Consider the following 18674-nt stretch of genomic DNA (forward strand, 5'->3'; position numbering starts at 1 on the left):
GCCGCCGTACAGCCTTGCACTATCTCCGTACACCTTAACCGAAATCCGTACAAGGCTTGTTATCATGTCCGTGCACTGGCAGACTGTCTGTCTGTATGGATTCCTCGTCGGTACAATTTCCACGATGTTGTCTGTCCCCGTCCGTACAATTTTCACGGCGCTGGTTTCCCTACTGTCATCTTCTCATGTCCCTTTCATGCAGTTTCTCTATTCTATAGACTTTCCCGTACAACCCCGAGTTGTCAACTTTTCTGTCGTGTTCCTTTCCGTACAGCTTCTTTTTCTATTCCGTATTGCTAAGCTTTTCCTTCCCTTACTATCCCGTACAGCTTTTGTTCTTTTTTTAACGTACAGCTTCCGTTTTGTCAAACCTTCCCGTACAGTCTTCTTTCCCTCTGTCTCCTTCAGCTCCAGCTCTCTTTCCTGCTCCTTTCCTTCCTTCTTGCTCTGTAATCCACAGCCTTCCTTTTAGTTTTGGGTTCCTTCTTCTACAGCTCTCTTTCAAGCTGCTTCTTTTCTTGGGCCTTCTTTTCCTCACCTTCAGATGGCAGATTGCCCTTATGAAAAGACTTTTCAGAAAGAGAGATCAGTGCAACACAAAAAACAAAAGCAGGTTATAGGTCAGGATCACCCCCTTCATGACTCTGAAGAGGCTGAGCTTGTCTATGAGGTCATGCATGAGGGTTTCGAAGACACTCGAAAGAGTTACAAGGATCCAGTTCCCACCATGGGCATCATGGTCCATGTGAATTATTATTTTGATCCTATCAAGGAATATGCCAAGCATGCCATCATTTTTTTTTTCCAGGACGTATGCCTGCTCCTGCAGATGCTGGTAACTGGTTGACTAGAATCCTAGGTGGTTGCTATGTTAAAAAGGTTCATTATGCAGCAAGGGGATTTTTTGAAGTGATCATGGCAGATGAAGAGCATAGACAGATTTTATTGGAGCACTCTCCTCTCTTCTATGGGCAGCAGCTATGTCATGGGAAAAAGGACTTGTCAAGCTCCTTCCAAAAAAGCAGCTATGTGATTCGCTCACTGATTGGAGACCAATAATGCTCATGCCAGTCATTTATAAGATCATAGCCAAAATGGTTGTTGATCTTATTAAAGGTTATTTGCATGATGGGCTGCATCCTTCGCAATATGGCTTCGTTTCCCGTAGGCATATCACAGATAATATTGCCAATGCAACATTGGGATTGAATATGCCAAATACACACAACAGGATGTTCTGCTCTTACAGGTGGATATTGCAAAAGCTTTTGATACAGTTCATTGGGAATTCATGCCGCAAACAATGCGAGCTTTGGGGTTTGGAACAAGAATGCAGCAGATTATTTACTGGCTTTACAGGGACAGCAATGCAACTTGCATTCTTTTTGGAGATCTCTCTGATGAGTGGACTCTCCGTTGTTTAGTCCGTCAAGGATGTCCCTTAGTGCTACCCATCCCATACTACAATATATTGCCATTGCTACCCATCCCATACTACAATATATTGATCATCTCATGGCTACAGTCTCCCTTCATGGTTTGAAATTGGATGCAAATCGCAGCATGCCTATGCTGATGATTTTTTCTTTACCCTAAAGAATACATAGAATGATCTTTCTGCTTTGATGCACGCTCTCTTTGTCTCGCAGCTGGTCTTCATGTAAGTTTTCAAAAGTCTAAGCTGCTCCCATTGCATTCCAAAGACTGGCACAGTCTTTTGTGGCCAGGGGAAATCATTCCTCCCACTCAGATTGTTCGCCATCTTCGTTACCCTTTGGGGTAGGGTCTCACTCATTGTCAACAAAACTGATTTGGTAATGGTCAAGCTTCGGAAAAAGCTAGAGTATTAAAATTTGGCAACCTGGCCTTTGCATGTTCGGCTTCGGATAGTGCACTCCATCCTTGTGGCATAAATTCAATTTTATTTTCCTTTGATCATGTTCACCAAGGCACATCTTACTTTTTTCATGTATGCCATTATGGAAATCTTCTGGCGTTCCAAACATGGCAGAAAAAGTCTCAAGCTGCTTTCAGTGAATCAGCTTTGTTCTCCTGGTTTGAACATCACGAATATCCAGGTGCACATCCTTGCTCACAGGGGAAAAATGTTGCTGCAATTTTTGCAAGGAGATCAGCCTTGGGCTCTTATGATTAGATCTCCAGTCACACATATCAGTATTCCAGCCTTTGGTCACTGGCAAATCAATTACTGGGATTTCTTATTTGGTCGCATTGATGGCACTTTGCTTGGCTGCCGTTTGGTCTCCAGTTTGGTTCTTGATTGGAAGCATGTCCTGTCTCATCTGAAATGGCATAGTCGATACTCTTTGCTGGGTAGTTCTTTGCGAGCTAAAAGCATTCACTGATCGACAGTTTTTCAGTCTCCATTGGCTTTATAAGAACCCCGCCATTCCTACTTTGTTTCTTTTAAGGGCATCACTTCCGTTGCTGATGTTATTCATGATGATGGCTTTGTCCCATCTTTTTCTCTGATAGCTACATGGTATGGCTTGGGCTCTCATTATCGTGCTTTGTGGCAACAAATTGCTTATATGCTTTCGCCTTTTGTTCCGATTCTTCCTTTGGAACTTCAGGACAAGTTGGAGGATTCGACTTTGACATCCCCAAGATCCTCTTCTCGCCCTTTGAGGCTATCTCAGATTACGGTGTCTACATTGTACAAAATCCTTTTGCCTCAACCTTAGGTTTCAAAGAATGGCAATTCTATTTGGCGAATACATCACCCAGCCAAGTGGTGGAGAAAGAGATTACAGCAGCTTAGGGCCTACAAAACTCCTCTTTGGCAACAAGTTTTCTTCTGGCGAGTGCTTCTAGGCATTTTTTCATCTGGACAGATATTGGCTCGTAGACACATTGCTCCTGCTCATTGCCACATATGTTTGAGTTCTCAGGAGACTGTGCCTCATTTATTCCATGTTCTCATGAGTTCATTGATCTTCTTCGGCAGCGTCTGCGATCGAGATTCCAGACTGTTCCTTTTGGGAAATCTTTCTGGCTCTTTGGTTTTCATCCACCTATACCGGGGTTTCATCTTTTCTTTGTTTGGCTTCGCTATTGGGCACTTTAGACTTTATGGACACATAGGAACTGGAAAGTCTTTGGTGATCCTATATTTTCCTTGTTTGGCTTTTTTAAGTGTTCTCTTCAACAATCCTTCTTTGATTGCTTGCAGATGCGCTGCATAGATCATGATGTATATCTAGCATACACTGAAATTTTCAGCTGATGTAATCTCGGCTACCTCATTTTGAGGTCGCTACTCTTGTAATATAATCAATCAAAAGTTTCCACTAAAAAAACTGTGTGTGTGTGTGTGTGTGTGTGTGTGTGTACACACACACACATGTATATATCATTATTAAGAAAGAGAATTGAAAATCAACTGACTTTAAAAATGGCAATCCCTTGAATGTTGAGCTTAAGACAAGGCAATACGAGATCAGTACTACAGTGGTTGATGCCTCATATAATCTAACCATCCTTGTAAATTTACCATTCAATGGTTCCCCATCTTTAAAAATATACAGCCGCCACCGTATAGTAGGCTTTCTGGCTTCTGCTGGTTCAGTGAACTTTAAAACGACACCTGCATCATGAGTAGTTGGGTATTCTCAGGACAATAAAAGATAAAACCACAGCAAAGCGGTGAAATGTAACTAATCTCACCTTTCACTTTATTTGTTTCGGCTGCCAATTTCCCAGAGTATTCAAAAGAAGGTTTTTCCTGCCAAAAACCAGCAGAGAGAAGTTATGAGCAGTAGCAGAAACAAAAGATAAGAACAATATGCCCAACATGTCTATAAAAAGCTTTAAAATGGAAGTAGAAAGGCGCATCAATGCTCCTTCTTTCTACTTGTGCAATTTCCATTGTTCGGGAATCCATGCTGCATGGAACTTACAAATGCTGCTTGCTACATGAAGGATGATCAGTTGGAACATCAACAACCCTCCCTTCTCAACCAAATAAATAGCTTTAAAATGGAATTTACTCTTCAAAAGTGACCTAAAACTGATATGCACAATGCCAGTAAAATTCACACTCAAAATATACAGGAGAGCAAAGCACCTTTGACTTTTGCTTATCTTCACAGGCAGCCTCCGCTGCTCTCATCCTTGCCACAGAATCTTCTGGTCCATCTCGTCTGAAAAGACTCCACACATGATAAGAGTGTTCACAAACTCTGAATAATGTCTAGTTCAAGAAAAAAACAGATTGCCTTCTAGTTCAAGCTTAACATGGACAATACACATACAAAAGTACAGGAAAAGTAAAATTTCCTTCTGTTAAAAAAAGAATTCATGAAACAAACCCAGAAATGAGAAAAACTCTCTCCCGAATTTAGGGAAAGGGATGCTTCGTCAACTCCCCTGAGTGAGTCTGCATAGGGAATGTGCAGAGCTGCTCTCTTCACTCAAAAAGATTTCCTTTCTAAATATTTTCCTCTTCATTTTACTCCTCCTTGTGTATCTTAGTACTGAAACAGCAGGTGTATCTTAGTACTGAAACAGCAGGTGTATAATGAAGGCCAAAAGTTGCCAATTTAGTGGTGATTAGGATTATTAGTACTTGCTAGAGAGGTCCAAGGGGATAAGGAGTACTATATAAGTACCCTCCCCTCATCTGCAATGTACTTCTGGATGTGACCTTTATCTATCCACCCTCCTACCTTCCTCCTGCTACTTCCTGCCTATACTCTCTCTCTCTCTCTCTCTCTCGACTAGGGCATCGCCAGCAGCGTCGCCCTCTTTCCTACAACCCTAGGCTGGGCTGAACCCCTAGCCCAGCTTAGGGGTTAGCTTCAACAAGGGGGTTTCTCAGACTTATGCAGGCCAATATGGAGTTTCCAAAGACTAAGTTGTTTGCCTCTACCCCGACCAGTAAGCCTTCATACTCCTCCGTTGCAGCCACACCTAGCCCCTATGCATTGACATTCAAAAGAAAGATTGGATCAGATCCACAGGAAAAAATTTACTACCTACAGCAAGAAGTTAGAGAGCTCAAGCTTATGGTTGCAGCTCTTGGAAGAAAGGAAGGAGATGGAGAGTAAGGACAAGCAGGAGATCATTGTAGAGGTCATGGAAAAATGCAGCACCTCTCCGCCAACAAAAACACTTGTTTCTAAAGTCAAAGAGATGATCAATACTCAGGTTAGCTCAGCCAAGGAGGAAATGGCTATTGTGGCCAGCAATAAAATTAATAGAGCCTCTATGCAGAAGTTGAAGGCAGGAAGCAGTAGTAAATATCAAGAAAATACTATGCATTCGGGGGCTGCTCTAGTGAGGATATAGATTTCACAGAAGATGAGAAGATAATATGCCTCAAGAACAATATACAACAAATTGAATGGGATGAAACCCATATTAGCTACAACACTCGAAAGGGAACACAAGTGCAGGTTTACTTCAATGAAAGGACAGAGAGAGTCAATATCCTCCAAAAGACAAATTAGTTGAAGGGTACAAAGATATGGATATCTGAGGAGCTCACCCCAACTCAACTCAAACAAAGGAATAGTGAACTCACTAAAGTCAAGGATGCACGAAAAGCTGGAAAATGGGCAGTCTACCGAGACGGAATAGCATTAATTCGAGATTTCAAGTCTAAATCTAAAGACCCTCACTCTTAAACTGATGTAATGAAGGCCTTTTTGATATAGGACTACAACTTAGATGTGCGCTAAAATAAGCTCGAGCTGAGTTTCCATGTGCACTCCTCGACCCTCTCTGGTTTATCCAAATGATGTAAGAATTTTGTTTTGTACTTTGTCCCATAAGCCCGTGAGGCTTTCTGCGGACGTCTCTCTCTCTCTCTCTCTCTCTCTCTCTCTCTCTCTCTCTGTCTTGTCGCTCAGCATTCCCCGTTCGTCGTTCATCGCTCAGCCTCAACTTTCTCGTTCCCGTCTGTCGCTCAACCTCCCGCGTTCGTCGCTCAGTTCGTCGTCGTCGTCGTCGCTCAGCCCCTTCGTCGTCTACCGCAACCGCCACCTACCCCGCCTACCTACCTTTCTAACCTATCTACCTAGCTAACCAGCTAGCAAAGCCGCCGCCAGAAGCCAACAGCCGTTAGCTGCCAGCCCCCCCCCTAGCCTGTCATCACCAACAAACCCTCCAGTCCCATTGTCAACAACAAACCCCCCCAACCCTAACCCAAATCCTAACCCCGAGTTAGGATAAACCCTCACCCTAACCTTGAGTTGGGCTAAACCCCTAACCCAACCCGGGGTTTGGGTTCAGCTAGGGGGATCTACAGACAGCCAATTATGGACCGGCCTACCCTCTCCTCCAAGTCCCCCTCAACTCCTTCAATCTCCATTAGGACTCAGTACTCTACAGTTGCAACAATGACACCCTCTCCATATGCACGCAATTATCAACTAGAAGGCTCAAAACGACCGATCCTTGGGCAACAAGATCAGATTTTTTATCTACAGCAAGCAGAGAGAGATCGACGATTGGAACTAGTAGAAGTAAAAGCTCGACTTCACATTTTGGAAGGGCCTGGTAAGCAGGCAGTAATTGATGAGGCTGTAAAATCTTGTAAGGACTCCTCCCCTACCCCACAGCTAGTCTCTACAGTCAAAGATCTTGTTCAAATTGAAGTACAAACTGTTAAGTAGGAAGTGATTGTGGAAGAATACCAAAGCAAGTAAGTCAGATATTCAAGCATAGATTAAAGAACACGAAGCTAGATGTGATTATACGCTGAAGATTAGAATAGGGGGACCTCCAGAAGATTGGTACAAAGAGGAGGACACTTATAGTGAAATATTGACAAAGATCAAAGCAGACTTGCCCAACATTGAACGGACGGATGATGATGAGCACGATGATGACGACTCCAGGCCCGCTTCTATTATGGACTACAAAGGTCAAGCAGTCCTTACACTGAAGTCAAAAGATATGCGAATCAAGCTTCTTCGACAATCTTACAAGCTAAAGGGTACCAAAGTATGGATAACTGAGGAGCTTACACAAGCTCAACTCAAAAATAAGGCAACTGAATTAGCTAAAGTCAGGGCTGCCAGAAAGGATGAATAATGGGCAGTTTACCGTGAAGGCGTAGCCCTAATCAGAGAGTATGGCTGATTACTCTTTCAGACTATTATGTAGGTACTCTAAATAGATGGGGGTTGCTTTTGCGCTCCTTGGGAGCTACCATGCGCCCCCCCTAAAGCAGTTGTACTAGAGGGTCTCTTGCTGTCCCATAGACCTTTTGGTATCCAGTGGGCGTTAATAGACACTTCGCGAGAGGATACTTCGAGCACGGAGACAAAAGCAGACTTTTTCCTCCTCTCAGCGCTCTATCAGAGAGTTTTTTCAGCCAAATCACATGGACCCCACGAGACGAGGCCTCAACATGACAAAACCCAGAGCCAATGACCCGACACTTCAAAAAAAGGGTTGACACACACATTACACTTGGGGATAACACATCCCTGTTTAGAGTCGGAGCTCAACCGACAGGGGTCATGGTAGCCCTGGTTAGGTGTAGAGCTATGACCAAGAGACGTGCCAGGGCCGCACCCATGAGTGGCCGACAACACTCTATCGCCGATTTCATGCCTCCATTGCCTCATCCACCTTGATGCCCTGATGATGAAGTGAGGAGGAGGAGGAGGAGGAGGAGGAGGAGGAGGATAAGATAGATATATAGTCGACCACCGACATGACTATGTGGTACTTGGCACTTAGTACTACCATTCTGCATTTTTTGCGTTTTGCATTGGTGAGGATGGTCGTTTAGTAGCTCCACCACCACAGCTCGTTTGTACCAGGTTTTTCACAGTCTCATAGACCCATCGGTCTTCCGAAGACTTTAATAAACTCTCTCTCTCTCTCTCTCTCTCTCTCTCTCCCCCCTCCCCCCCCCTTCCTATCCGTTCTCTCTCCTTCTCTCCCTCATTCTTTCTCTCTTCCGCTCTTCTATCCTCTTTCTCTAATCTGCCCCTACCCTCTTTTCTACTTTGATCTCAGAGCAGGTGCAATAGTAGAATATTTCTCCATTGCATCATACGCCTTCTCTCGTTCACAATTTCGTACAATGCGATGAAGATGGCTTTGGTTGTTAGGTAGAGAGTTATCTGCGTGACTGCGATAGGCAGCTCTGCACTGCCTGTTTCTAGCATCTTGTCTTCCATTTTTGCTCATGGCTGTAAGTCCTCTTACTTGTGCTACCTCACAATTGCTACCTACTTGGCTATACATCCGGAGCTCCAGTCTTCAAGCCAGCGCATCGTCACATGTCAGCTCACTGGATTGACAATCTATTTCACAGGAGAAAAAGGACAAGTCGTTGGCTCAGTTGATTGATCGGGTAGCCTAACTTCGTTGTGGTCGCTTGGCAATCCAGCCACGTGAAGATCTGAGCATGTGAAGATCTAGCATTCAAGTTATGCCACTGAGTCATGACATACACTTCAAAAGCAGTGGTGAGCCATGCGGTTGAGAATGCCTTTTTGAATTCAACCCATGTAGCAGGTGTTTGGCCGTGAAGGAGAAGGTTAGACCACCAGTGCATGGCATTTCCCTTAAGGAATGTGGCTACCTTCCTGATTTTCGAAGACTCTTCCAAGTACCCTCCAACAAAAGCCAAATCAAATTGCTGCAAGAAAGTAAGAGCCTTCATTCTATTTGCATGACCATTAAAGGTCTTAAACTTCACTACTGCCCCCCCTTCCTTGTAATCCTTCATCTTGAGCCTGGGCTCCAGCTGATCATAGCCAAGGGGCTGCAAATATAGGGGCTGCTGTCCTTGGGGTCCTTCAGGAGCTTGAAGAACACCCCCCACAGCTGGGTTTGTAGGCACAGGTGGTACTGGCTCAGTGTGTGATATCATAGGGCTGCCTCCCTACAATCCAGGCTGTATCCCCACATTAGCATTCAAAGAATTTGGGGCTGGCTGTGACGTCATGGCCTGAAAAATGGATCCTCCTCCAAAGTGTGTAGGCTGAACCACATATTGTGGTTGGGTGTAGAGAAGGGAGTAGGGGACAGATTTGGAGAAAGGCGATAGCGGAGCAGAAGAGAGAGAGAGAGAGAGAGAGAGAGAGAGGGGAAGAGGGACAGGAAGGGTAGGAAATAGAGGGAGATATTGAGAGTGAGTAGGGAAGACATATAGAGAGTGAATGTGTGTAGGTAGGAAGGAGGAAGGGAGAGTAGATAAGATTAGATGTCACATCAAAAAGTACATAGTAGGGGGTGGATGGAGACTTATATATGTTGGAATATGGAAGCAAGAACTAGAAACTAGAAATGAAATAACAAGGTTAAAAGACAGAAATACCTTGAGAAGAGTGTAGACAAGACACAAGCTAGACAGATAGATTGCAATGATGTGACCCATGAATATATGGGCCAAAGTACAAGACATAAAGCAAGAATGCTTATGGGATAATTGTAGAGGTGCCACATGGCACACACTCAAGACACAAAGACTAGACTAGACTTAGACAAATGTAGACTAGGAAATAGTACACTTAGTGTGCACTTATCTCCAACACCCTCCTTAAGTGGACACTAGGAGTAAGACAGAAAGACAAGACTAGAAAACAGACATAAAGACTGATAGACTGAGAGACAAGATAGAAGACATGACAGAAAAAGATATAGAAGACATGACAGACAAAGATCCTGAGACACCCCTCCTCAAGTGATATCCTCATATGGGTCCACAAGGGTAGGGACAAGATGGATCTAAAATAAAACATAGTCAGATTGAAAGACATATAGATTGATAAGACTAGATAGATAGAAGACTGACTGTAGTCAAACAAAAAGACCAAGACACTAGAACCCCTTGACCTACATCATCGGTGGTCAAGGTGGTAGACAAGACATAGAAGTAATCAGAAAGCCCACTTCACATCATATGAGGAAGGAACAGCAGGATCTGTTGATGGAGATGCTGCAGCAACATGGGCTGAGGTAGATGCAAGGGCTGATGTAGAGGGTTTGGAGTAGCAGTCCCTCTCCCGGTGATTATCACGGCCACAAATGGTGCATGGATGAGCCTTGAAACAGTCCTTCTCCATATGATTAGTTTTGCCACAATGGGTGCAAGGCTTTCTTACCTTAGAACTTTCTTTCTTTGCTAAAAATGCAGTGTCAGTTACCTTTTGTTGTTGAGTTCTTTCTTCCTCTTGGAGAGCATTGATGATACCCTCAAGAGAAGGATTATTGTGATACTTGAAGGTAGTGACAAGAGTAGCATAGGTGTCAGGTAAGCTTTTGAGAAGCACAGCAATAGCAATATCTTCGGAGATGGGAGACTTGACTGACGCAAGCTGAACCATAAGACTGCGAAGATAATTGACATGAGAGGCTATAGTAGCTCCTTCCTGCATATGTAGATCAAAGAATGAGATCATAAGTGCAATCTTAGAGTTTTTAGATCGGGGTCCAAAAAGGGTATCCAAAGTGATCCATGCTTGAGGAGCAGACTGTATGTCGGAGATGTGATGAATGCAATCATCTCCAAGGCCGAGCAATATGACAGCATAGGCTTTGTCGTTCTTGGCAGTGACAACTTGCTCAGTGTCCGGACCTTCGGGAGCAGCACGGTGAACAATGTCCCAAAGACCTTCTTTCATAAGATGGCACTTGATTTTGATTTGCTTAGTTATGAAAGTTGGACCCATTGAATTTGTCGATAGATATGAGAGAATGAGAGGAGGATGCCATGTGGGAAGGTCTTACCTCTTGCTAGGATGCAAGGGCAGTGTCTATTCCCTTACAATATTGCAGAAATAAATGAAAGGAGAGATCCAAGAAGCCGGTTCTCTCACCACTTTGTCAAGGCCATAGCATATGAGAGCCCATCGAAGCAGGAGGAACCAGCAAAAAAGAGAGACTGCTCAGCAAACTGAAAGAGGCAAAGCACAGTACCTTAATCCCAGGCAGAGAAATAGGGGTTGTCCTGGACAATGCTCTATGGCTGCCATGAGTTCTCATCCTCAGGGAGTCCTTGCCACTTGATAAGATACTCGGTGTAGAATTTGTTTCAAAGTATGTGATCCCTGAAACCCATGATGCGCTCCGGAACATTGAGTTTGTGGCCCTCCCCATCCATAGATGGTAGCTCAGGAAGGACTTGGACACGCTGTCCGATATGTGGCTTCAGCAAGGACACATGGAAAACATTATGAATCCTGGAGGTCCTGGGTAGCTCCAACTCATACGCCACCTCGCCAACTTTGCGGATGATCCTGTAGGGACCGTAATACCTTTGAGCAAGCTTCGTGTTGGTGTTACCCTTCAGCGAGGCATAACGGTTCTTATGCAAGCGTAAGTGCACATAATCCACTTCTTCAAAAGAGAGATACCTCCTAAGTTCATACGCATACTTCTTCTGCTTGGCTTGGGCATCCTGCATATTCTTTTTAGCCAATTGCAGAAGGGCATCCATACTCTCCAAGTCATTTCTTGCTTGCTGATTTTTCACAGCCATGTCTGCAACTAAAGATGGCATACCCACTGTGCATCCATACACAACCTCGAACGGCGGGCTCATGCCAATAGAGATGTGCTTGGTACTGTTGTAACAAAATTCAGCAAGTGCCAACCACTTATCCCAAGACTTCTGTGTGTCATTAATGGTGCTGCTGCAGATTTCTTCTCAGTCCACTCAGCAAACTTAGGCTTCGACTCAGTGTCATACCCCGTTAGGACTGTTAGTTAGTCTAACCTAACTGTCACAGGGGCGTGAAATTCTAAGTACTTTAATGTACTACAAGACTGTGACAACTTTGGTTTTAAAAGTCCAAGCGTGGGCTTAATAATGTGTAATTAAACGCGGCATGGTGCCTAGCACATAAGCGTGATTAATCCCTAGGCCCAAAGGCATTCCAAGGAATTAAAAGAGTGGTTCTTGGAAAATGATGACGTGGCATTTTTAATGGGCCCCCTAGAGTGACATGTACTTTCAGTGGCCCCCTAGAGTTCCAGGTGGCTCTAGTGCCTTCTACATGCTCCTTTGCCATTCCTGGACCTTCCTGGGCCTTCTAAACTTCACATGTGTGGTTTTCTCTCTCATCTTCTCCCTTTGTTGAGATTTTGGACTGGTTTTTCAGCCTCCTTCAGCTGAATTCCGTTTTTCTTCATAACTCCTTACCTGTTTTGATCCTCGACTTCCGTTTGGCCCAATGGCTTCCCCTCTGCCTCCCCTTCGCAATGATATGCTTTTCCCTCCATGCCTTTGGTAGAACGGGCAGAGCTGAGCACCTCTTTTGCTGGTCGAATTTGCAAAAGTGGCTTTTTTTGGACCTTTTTGCTTTTACAATCTCCTGGGCCTCTCCTCTTGCAAAGCTACAGCTTTCTGTTGAATTTCGAGTGGTCTCACGCGCTGGTTGACTGGTTTTTCTCAGTTTTGGAGGACTTTCTGGCGATGAAACTTCTGCAAAACCTTCTCAATGCATTCCTCTCTAAAGCACGCTTCTTTTGAGCCCAAGAACTCCCACTTCTTCGCAACAGAAGTGCTTATTTTCGCATTTTTCAGTGGAATTCTTGCTAGTCGGCTCTTGTAAATGTTCTTTCTTCATACCTTTCCACTCCTCTTTGGCTAAGAATGCAATTGGGCATTGGCTACTATGTCCTCTTGGCGATTGAGGACTTGGTTCGAGTTTTCACGGCTTGGAGAGAATGCCTTTGGATTGAGCCTATGGGTTAAGTGCACTTATGTGATGGTGTTCTATACTTGAAAGCCTTGCGCAGGCTCAATTAATTAAGGCTGCGTGCTCAGTTGCAGGGAAGGTCTCCTAGATGCAACTTGTAATCATTTCACTGTGAAATATAAAGAAATACCAAAAGGGGCGCCACGGTGTTTCGGGCCAATCGGGTGCACTTGTCTATGTTTGTTGAGCAGGGGCATTCTAGCCTCCATCCCTTTTTCAGTGGTTTTGTTTGTGAAAAAATGGGTAAATGCCAAATGGTGATCATGCGATGGTTAATGGTTGTGATATATGCTTTGTGAGCTGTAAATCAATGCTAAAGTGATTAAAGGTTCAGTTCCACTGCCCTCTGAGTGATTAGAGGCCAGTTTCACTAACCAAACCTAAACTAACCTAATCAACCAACTAACCTAGCTAACTGAACCTTAGGAAACTAAGGTTTTTTTTTGTTGTAGGCGTTGCTTGGTGACAGAGTGGCGCAGCGCGACGGCAACGGAGCAGAACGTGGCGTGGATAGCGTGAGGCAAGCACGAACGACGGGGGTGGGGACTTGCTAGCTAAGGCACGGGATGGCTGCTGAGGCAAGCAAGAACGACGGGTGCGAGACATGGGTTGACTGGCTGAGGGACAGGATGGCTACAGTCACGGTGGTGCATGGCTTACGCGAGGACGACAGACGGTGGCTGGCTCACGGTGGCGCAAGGGCTACGCGGAACGGGAGTCTATCAATGCAAAGAGGATAGCGGTAGATGCAGAGCGTAGATGGCTTTTGGAAGATTTATTTATGTCCATGGCGCACAGCTTTTGAAGATAATTCGTTCATTTCCGTCCATGGCGCACAGCTTTTGTAGGTTGCTTCATTCGTTTATGTCTCGTTCTCTAGGCCAGTCTACTGTGCAGCACTGGTTTCTCCACTTAGGCAACCTGCTAGACCATAGTTGTTCTCTCTCAGACCAGATTCACCCTTCTGACGTTTGCGTAAGTGTTGAAGTGAACAGTGAGGGGAAGCAAGGGTGCCAGAGTCGGTGCTCTGATACCGGGTAGAAACAGATTTGGAGAAAGGCGATAGCGCAACAGAAGGGAGAGAGAGAGAGAGAGAGGGGAAGAGGGAGAGGAAGGGTAGGAGAGAGAGAATGAGGTAAGAAATTGAGGGAGAGATTGAGAGCGAGTAGGGAAGAGAGAGAGAGAAAGAGTGAGTGAGCGTAGGTAGGAAGGAGGAAGGGAGAGTAGATAAGATTAGATGTCACATCAAAAAGTACATAGTAGGGGGGGGATCGAGACTTATATAGTCCCTCCACATTTCCCTCCTAAAGGGCCTCTAACTTGGCCTCTTTTTCCCCTTCATTACATTGGGCTTGCTGCCCTTGCTGCACATTCTAAGCATTGCTACCATGCTCATTCCCATTTGGTACATGCCTCTGTGGCATTGCAAGTGGCTGTACCACTGGTGTAGGTGGCTCTGATAGTGGCTGTACCACTGGTGTCAGTGGCTCTGGTAGTGGCTGTCCCACATGCATCTGTGGACCCTGAATGGGTTGTGCCTCTGCCCTTGGCATCAAAGCTAGATTATGCACAATCTCATGCCCTTGGCATCAAAGCTAGTTTATGCACAATCTCAGCAAAGCTCTGAGTGAGCTGAGTCAAAACTTGCAACACAAAAGCCATCTGTGTTTGCATTACTGCCATAGCATTTGCCTGCACACTTGGGTCAACACCCAATGCAACTGTACCCACAGGATTTTGCATTTGTGGAGCTGGCTGCCCCAATGCATCAGCTTGAACATTCTGCCCTTCATGGGCTGCATTCTGCACTCTTATTCCGGAATGTGCTCCCCTTATCTGTGGCTCTTGGTCAGACTCTAAGTCTGCATCATAACCAAGCCTGATATTATCCATAGCCAAAAAAAAATGGATGGCTGTACCAAAATCAGCAAAGGCTTTCTCTATCCAAGCTGCCCAGGGACTCCTCTGGATGATTTGATAAGGGTCTTGGCAACGGAACCACTGTAACCGGCCTGAGAACACTAAGGGCAGTGTATCTGTCTCTACTAACTCACAATGATGAAAATACAGCCAACTTAATTGATTGCCTTTGTTCACAAACCAAACTCAAAGCATCGAACTTCATTGCACAGCATCATGGAACCATCCAAGACAAGGGAGGCTAGAATGCCCCTACTCAGAAACACACAGAGTGACACCTGTAGGCCCCAACACCCTTCATGACACCTGTATTTATTTAAACTGGTTAGCTCAAAGATACAAAGGGACTCCCTTCATGAGCTCACCCGCAGGTGCAACCCAATACAACGCCAAACCGTGCTGTGCTAGTGACCAACTCCTTGAGCTATCACCTTGGTTCCTTTCAATAAACATGCATAATCACAAGTAGACCAGTCTGACAGCATACCAAGCAATGCATTACCCATTTCCAAACCAGTGCCCCAATTCTCTCCCGGGCCAACAGCACCGCATCCAACCTAGGAGGAACTCAATAAAGATAGCTGTAGCAAAGAGTAGAAAGGGAAGATGAGAGTTCAGCCAACAAAAAGAGCCTGTTTCAGCCCGAAACAGCTCCAGAAGTAGGATGAGAAGCGGACAGCAAACTCTGGTAAGAAAGAGCTGCCTAGGAGTGTCTTCCAACACCAGAAAAGATCAGAGAAAAGTACATCCATCAAGCTGTAGCAGATCAGTCAAGAATTCGTCCACCAGAACAGTGTTTTCAGCCCACAAACAGCTCCGTTTTCAATGCACCTTGCACCAGGCAGGAGCAGGAAGAGAGGCGCCCATGAATATGGCTTCAGATTCAGAAAAAGAGAACTTTTGTTGCGAAGAAAGTCAAAAACAGCTTCAAAAGTGGCCCAGAATGAAGGCGTCCACGTCCCGGGCATGCCAGCAAGAGAGGGCACCAAGGGGAGGAGAATTGTCACGAAGAAAGCTCGAAAATCGACTTCAGCAAGCAGAGGGAGAGCTGCAGAAATCTGCCATGAAGAGAATGAGGCTGCTCTGGTAGGGGTGGAGTCTCAAAACAGAAAGGAGAGCCAAGGAAGGGATCCAGGGGCTTCCAGAGGTGACACAAGGCAAGCAGATAGGCCACCAGCAGACACCTAAGCAAATGAGGTGTGGGATTTTTAATGCCCCTAGGGGATAAGATGGCACACCATGACCCTAGTACAAGGAACCCATGACCCTATTTTGAGGGATCTTTAGGGGGTCAGTTTAAAGGATGACCCCGCTGAACCAAACCAATGACCTTAGAAAGTGAAAACCACTCTAATAGCACTGAGAGTTGCACTTGTTGCACATAAAATCATAGGTACCTTTTTGGGCATTAACTAAGGCCCCTAGCCTAGTACCCTAGGCCAAATTCAGTGATAGTTACTTTAGACACTTCACCATCACCACCACGTCCCCGTGACACCATCCATAGGTGCCACTCATTCCTTGGTATGTGCCTTGTAGGCCTAGTTACAATCCGTTAGGTCGGTTGGTCCAATTAGTACATGTATCACTTAGGACACTTAGTCCAGTTAGGGGACTTTGCCCTAGGGTTTCGTTATATTGGCTCTGTCTTCAGCCTATACTCAGTTTTGCAGCAATTGATTACAAGAGCTCGTTTTTGTCTTCTCTCCATCATGTCTTGAGCTTCCATTGCTTGCCCTAGCCTACACTGGTATCAATGCAGGCTCCCCCACTTGATTTTGAGAGGTTGCCCTCCTCTCATTTGCCTTGCCAGTTGGTGCTTTTGCCTTGGATTTCAGGGCACCGTGACTAGCAACAAGGATGATTTATTTGGGATGCTTGGGGCTGAGGACAAGCTTCATGGCACAAATTAACCCATGTGGGCATACATGATGGGCCATGTTTTGGTTGCCAAGAATTTGTGGACCATTGTTTCAAGCGCTGAGGTCAGGCCTACTGGTAATGCTGCTTTTGGTGCTACAACTACTGCCTCTGGTACTACATGTACTGCTTCAGGCTCATCTGGTGATGGGTCTAATGCTACTTCTGGAGCAGCGGCATCATCTACCACAGGTACTTTGCCTCCTACTCATGAGCAGATTTAGTGGGATGGTCGTGATGCAAAAACACATGCCTTGATTGCTCTTTCACTTAAGAGGTCATTATCCCTTATATCCGGTCTTGCAAGACAGCAAAACAAGCATGGGATCAGTTTGCATCCTTATATCAGGTGCGGAATGAGGCGAGGGTTGCCGATCTCCGCAAGCAATGAAGGACTTGAAGCTTGAAGAGGGTGGTAATATGGATGCCTATCGTAACAATGCGAAGGGTTTGAAAGAGTAGTTAGCTAATATTGATGAGGTGGTGCCCAATTCTCAATACCCTTGATGGGTTGCCTGACTCTTATCGGGGCTTTGCTACTACATTGAGGTTGGTTGCAAGTGGCAATGCCAACCATTATTCCTTTGACTAGCTGGTTTCCCTCTCACTTCGGGAGGAACAAAGCCGTGCAAATTGCAATGCTTCTATGGCTAGTGATCAAGCCTTTGCTACCTAGCATAAAAACAAAGACAAAGGCAGGGTTTCAACTGGTAAACCCCCTCATTCACATGGTGGCTCCCATGATGCTTCTTCAGGGGATAAGAAGCAGAAGAAGAGATGCAACTATTGCAGGAAACCTGGGCATGACATCACTGAGTGCAAGAAGAAAATTGCATCTGAGAAGAAGAAGAAGAAGAAAATCCTCCACATACTCATCTGCCATAAAAAATTTCTCCTTTGTATGCAAGATAGAAGGAACCTTCCTCGCTCCTTCCACTATTTCAAACGGTGCTTTACCCGTGGAAGAGTGTACTGTATTGTTGTATGCATACTCAATCTGCAATCGAAAGGCTCTCTCTTTCTCTACAGATCCTCACAATTTTCAATTTACTGCAGAAATACTCAGTAAATCTCTCTCTCTCTCTCTCTCTCTCTCTCTCTCTACACACTGCTAGGGCCCAGGACAACATGTCGGGCTGGACCCCCCCGAAGGTATTTTATTTCTTGAAGAGAATCTGTTACAAGAGTTCAGTATAGAGCTGTCTAATACATCCCCCAAAATCCAAAACATGAATCCTTCATTACAAGAGCTTCAAGCTCATTTCAAATTGGCAACATGCCACTTGTCTAAAATCTAGACTAAGTCCTATTACATGCCACTAAGGGCCACTCTGGAGTCTTCAAAACACTTGGTCACACGAACCGCCTCCTAGATGCTTATTAGGATCCTGTAGCGTTTAGGAAAAATAACTCTTCCTAGTACCTGCAACAATTAATTAAAGCGCACCACCATGGCACCCATTAATTGTTAGCACTTTGCATGCAAATAACATACTGTGGACTAATTCTAGTCAAAGTGGGCGTCCCCACTAAATACATGTGCACACCTAAACAAATATCAAAATATATATTTATTCTCTGGTTGACCGGAGTCAACACTCTTGATTATAATTACGGAGCTTTGACCAAGGGTCGAGGCGCCTTAATTATAGCCAAGTCTCTCCAACCGAAGTTGGCACATCTTGGTTAACCGGTGTTAACACTCTTGGCGCATGCCAAGTCTTGTTGACCGAAGTCAACACTCTCTGACCGTAGTCAGCTCTGTGGTTCTCTGGTTAACCGCAGTTAACCCTCTTGGTAATAAACCAAGTCTCCCCGACCGAAGTCACGTTTACTTGACTAGAGTCAAGTATCTTTGACCGTAGTCAATCCTTTGACCATTAAAAGAACTCTTTGACGATAATTAACACATATAAAACTCTTTAATTATGATCAAATAAATGGTCAGCTGTACTTTGACTTAGGATATTTACATTGTGGTGACATCTCCTCGGCTTCTATTCAGTTGACCTCAACTGAAAAGCTTCCTTGTAAACATCCAAAAGTTGGGGATGATCGGATAACATGTCTTCGTCCATCCACTTGGCATCTAATGCCGTATAGTTCTAGAATTTTACAAGATACCTGTAAAACTCCTTACCCTGA

General features: G+C 44.9%; 1 protein-coding gene across 9 annotated transcripts in view; it reads right to left on the minus strand.

Moving 5' to 3' along the window:
* The window catches only part of DDL (SMAD/FHA domain-containing protein), a 90119-nt gene that overhangs the window by 23787 nt on the left and 47658 nt on the right, over positions 1 to 18674 (minus strand). For all 9 annotated transcript variants that reach the window (XR_015543421.1, XR_015543422.1, XR_015543423.1 and 6 more), the window contains exons 4-6: positions 4088 to 4163; positions 3688 to 3745; positions 3515 to 3607 (exon numbers count right to left, since the gene is read on the minus strand). Coding sequence is in view for 6 of the 9 variants with exons in the window: in XM_087396379.1 (XP_087252505.1) it covers positions 3515 to 3607; positions 3688 to 3745; positions 4088 to 4163 (227 nt within the window). In the remaining 3 variants the exon portion in view is untranslated. The remainder of the gene's footprint in view (positions 1 to 3514; positions 3608 to 3687; positions 3746 to 4087; positions 4164 to 18674) is intronic.

The sequence above is a fragment of the Dipteris shenzhenensis genome, chromosome 25 (genome assembly GCF_047967505.1).
Source record: "Dipteris shenzhenensis isolate YYH24624 ecotype China chromosome 25, Dip_SZ_1.0, whole genome shotgun sequence".
Taxonomy (NCBI): domain Eukaryota; kingdom Viridiplantae; phylum Streptophyta; class Polypodiopsida; order Gleicheniales; family Dipteridaceae; genus Dipteris; species Dipteris shenzhenensis.